This window comes from Penaeus monodon, chromosome 39, assembly GCF_015228065.2.
Source record: "Penaeus monodon isolate SGIC_2016 chromosome 39, NSTDA_Pmon_1, whole genome shotgun sequence".
NCBI classification, from domain to species: Eukaryota; Metazoa; Arthropoda; class Malacostraca; order Decapoda; family Penaeidae; genus Penaeus; species Penaeus monodon.
In genome coordinates, this window is record NC_051424.1 from 20,422,544 (window position 1) to 20,425,930 (window position 3,387).

Genomic DNA, 3,387 nt, shown 5'->3' on the forward strand with positions numbered 1-3,387 from the left:
TTAAATAAAGACAATCTACCATGATGAGGAAATTCGAAGAAACATGGTAGATAATAGAGAAAAAAACACTAGCACGGACACTTGTTCAGATGTTTAAAAAAATCACTGCACTTATTGAAAACATAACAGCATGCACTTATGGGAAAGGAAAAAGAAAAGAAAAGAATTGCCCATGATGTACTTACAGTTTGTTTTTGGAGGGGGTGGTCGAGCTGGATGTTCTTGTTGGAGTTCGTGTAGCAAGCTTGAAAGAAGCGACATCCTCTGCTGTCACATCCTCTGCTGTTACAGGTACCTGTAAAACGCATGGGCCGGGTTCATGAGTTTATTGATAGCTTAGTGTGGACGGAGGTTAGAATGTGCAGAAGTAGCCTGGGCAGCGGTAGGCCCGGCACGGTGGGGGCCCTGGCGGGTGGCCCCCGGGAGAAGGCAGTGTCCGAGCAGGATCGTGACTCGAGAAGAAGTGATTGAGCGGGTCAAGGTAGGAGTCCGAGGTCATGAGCAATGTGGGCGTGGCTTAGGTCAGTACAGCGGCAATGCCATAGGCACTCCATCTAATTGGTTACCCCTGTCATTTGGAGGGCATGACTTTGATGGCATCTGACCACTCTGAGACTCTCTCTCTCTCTCTCTCTCTCTCTCTTTCTCTCTCAAGGATTCACCTACAGATTATGCCTGTTCTGACACTTAAAATCTGTCTGGAGCTCAAGTCAATATCGCTCAGCCGCGGAAGCTGGGATGTGTACATGAGGAGTCAAAATCACCCTCGGCCCTTCATATCAAAACTATGTTGATACTCTTTGCAAGCTGGACCTAACAACCCTCGCCGACAACTACAACCAATTGAACAGTTTGGATGCAATCTCCTGAAGCAGCCCTGTCACCGTGACCTAACCAATGCTGCCTTACCTCGTCAAAGACAAGATCCCCCATTCTGACAATTGGCAAAATTATCAACAGGCATAAGAATTTACATAGTATTCATATTTTGGTGTATCTTCACTTATCATTTCTGAATGATATATTGTTGGATTTCCTACAACAGATCTGTTAATATAGTATAACTTGGTACAAATTTATATTTGTAACTCTCCTTTTTTATATATATATTTTAAATTGATGGTCACCGCAATTTACCAAGGAAATATTTTTCTCACTACGACTTTATGTTTAAGCTACATGCTTCTAATAGAGCATCAATTATCAGTTATCTCATCACATATATGTTTGCACAATAAGAACCTGGCTCTCACATATCTCTTTATTCTTTATTGGTATAAATCACACATTATTATCAACTTTTCAAATTCAAATTATTCAAATCGAAAAAACACCACATCGAATATTGGTGATCAAGTCAATACGCCATAGAAGTCACCTTTCACAATCTCGACGTTTCCTTGGACAAACTCCCTCAAGTAAGATTCCAGCTGGTAAGAAAATGCCTCCTCAAGATCTTCCTCCATTCTGACAAGGACACGGCGGGACTCGCGGAAGTCCTTGAGAGCCACTACTTCCTCCAAGAACCTCCAGTGGACTTCCCACACGTCGTAACCTTGGAGGATTTGGCCGCAGATCTCTATCACAATTGGCAAGTTACCCGATGCTCGTAGGAACTGGCATATTCTGTCACATTTTGTTTCTGATGCAGGAAGGCCTTCGCTGTGCAAGAGAAGAGAGATGACTGAAACTGAGAATTTCTTCAGGAGTGATTTCTTTGCTGAGGGTAAAAGACGGAGAGCTTTACAGGAAATGTCGATCAGCAAATTTCTCTGCTTATTTCCTTCTTTGCTAAGCAGTTGCCTCACCTCTTCGGCTCCACTGAAGTATATTTCCAAAAGAGGATTTTTGGTTGGATTAAGTTCTGCAATTTCCTCAATTGATGAAATTTCATTTTCATCAAGTAACAGCGTATTAGTGACAGCCAAGAACTTTGTAGCTATATAATCAGCTGCCCAGTGTTCTTGGAACCTATTGTGTGGGAAAGACCAAGTCTGAACGATCGACAACCCTTTTCGGGATCTCTTTGAGGTGAGAAATCCAGCTAACATTTCCTTATAAGGAAGATTCAGACTTTCGCATTTTCCTTTCAGTTCTTCAACTGTTTCTGGCCACAGGTCATGTTCACATCTTTTCAGACCACGGAGAGCGACCTTCTTTTGAAACTTATGATATTCTTTGATTTTATCTTCAACGTCGGTGGTGCCTTTTATTATCAGTCTCTCCTCTGTCTTACCCATCATGAGCTTAGTTAAGTCCTCATAGATGTCTGTCGAACTCTGGTCAGGAGTCAGGATCTCACGTACAATTAGCAGTTTCATAGTTAATGGGACATTCAGTACACTCTTTTCCAGATTAAAGTTGTCAAGATTGGTGAGAATGTTATTTTTCATCCGGCCTCTACAATATGGATCGTCAACAACTTCAGATAATGCATTTTCAACATATAAATCACAATCTTCCCTGCTGATACCTTTCATCTCAACATTCAGTACACTTTTCTTATTCTGCATAATCTGAGTTAGTTCCTTCAAATATCCTGGTCTTGTAGTTATGATAATGCGCATATTCATATTGATGTTCAGAAGATCAACAATGAGTTTTATTGCCTCTTCATTCACCTCATCATAACCGTCCAGAAGGAAAACCGCAGGAAATGTTGCAAAGAGTTCCTCAAAGTATTCTATCTTGACTCCTGATTCCCGAAATGTCTTTGGAAGCAAATTCTTCAGTAAGTCCCTCAAGCAACAGATGTTAGAGCCTCGAAGTGGGAAGTATATCAGATGTGAAACGTTTTCAAGCCCTGTGATTTGTGAAGAATCTTCTACCCAGCTTTGGATCATGAATTTGAAGAGGCTGGTTTTCCCCATGCCTCCTGGACCTGAAATGATTAACACTTCCGGCAAGTGATCATCTTTACGCTTTACTTGCAGGAGTTCCTTGTGGGATATAGTTTGAGGTTCTTGAGAAGTCAGGAACCACATCATGTCCTCTTTGATGATTAAATTGGTAAAACTTAAAATTGGACGCATTTTCAAATCAGGGAGCAGCCAAGGAGCAAGAGTCATATCCCACAGACGAGGGTAAAGGTCTTGCAACTCCTGGCGACTGTCCTTTTTTACTCGCTCTCGGATGATTTCATGGAAAACTCTAATTTCGTCTTGGAGTTGCGGTAATAAGGCCAAATCGGTAGGATCTAAAGGCTCTCGAACTTTCATTAGCAGTTGTCTAAAGTTTTCATTGACTGTCTGCTTCATTTTATGTACATGGCGATGATGCTTCCCTGTAACATTGCAGGCCGTTGAAAGAATCTTCCACAGCAAATGTTTCAGCCACTTTAGCTCCTTTTCTAGCTTCGTGTCTGACATTTGCTGGAGATGATTCTTG

The 3,387-nt window shown here is 41.7% G+C and overlaps 1 protein-coding gene across 1 annotated transcript in view; it reads right to left on the reverse strand.

The window, feature by feature from the left end:
• Positions 1-1,247: 1,247 nt before the first annotated feature.
• Positions 1,248-3,387, reverse strand: part of LOC119597265 — a 4,017-nt gene continuing 1,877 nt past the window's right edge. Inside the window, exon 2 of the mRNA XM_037946797.1 lies at positions 1,248-3,387. This exon is cut by the window's right edge and continues 508 nt beyond it. Coding sequence (XP_037802725.1) covers positions 1,353-3,387 — 2,035 coding nt within the window. The 3' untranslated portion in view covers positions 1,248-1,352.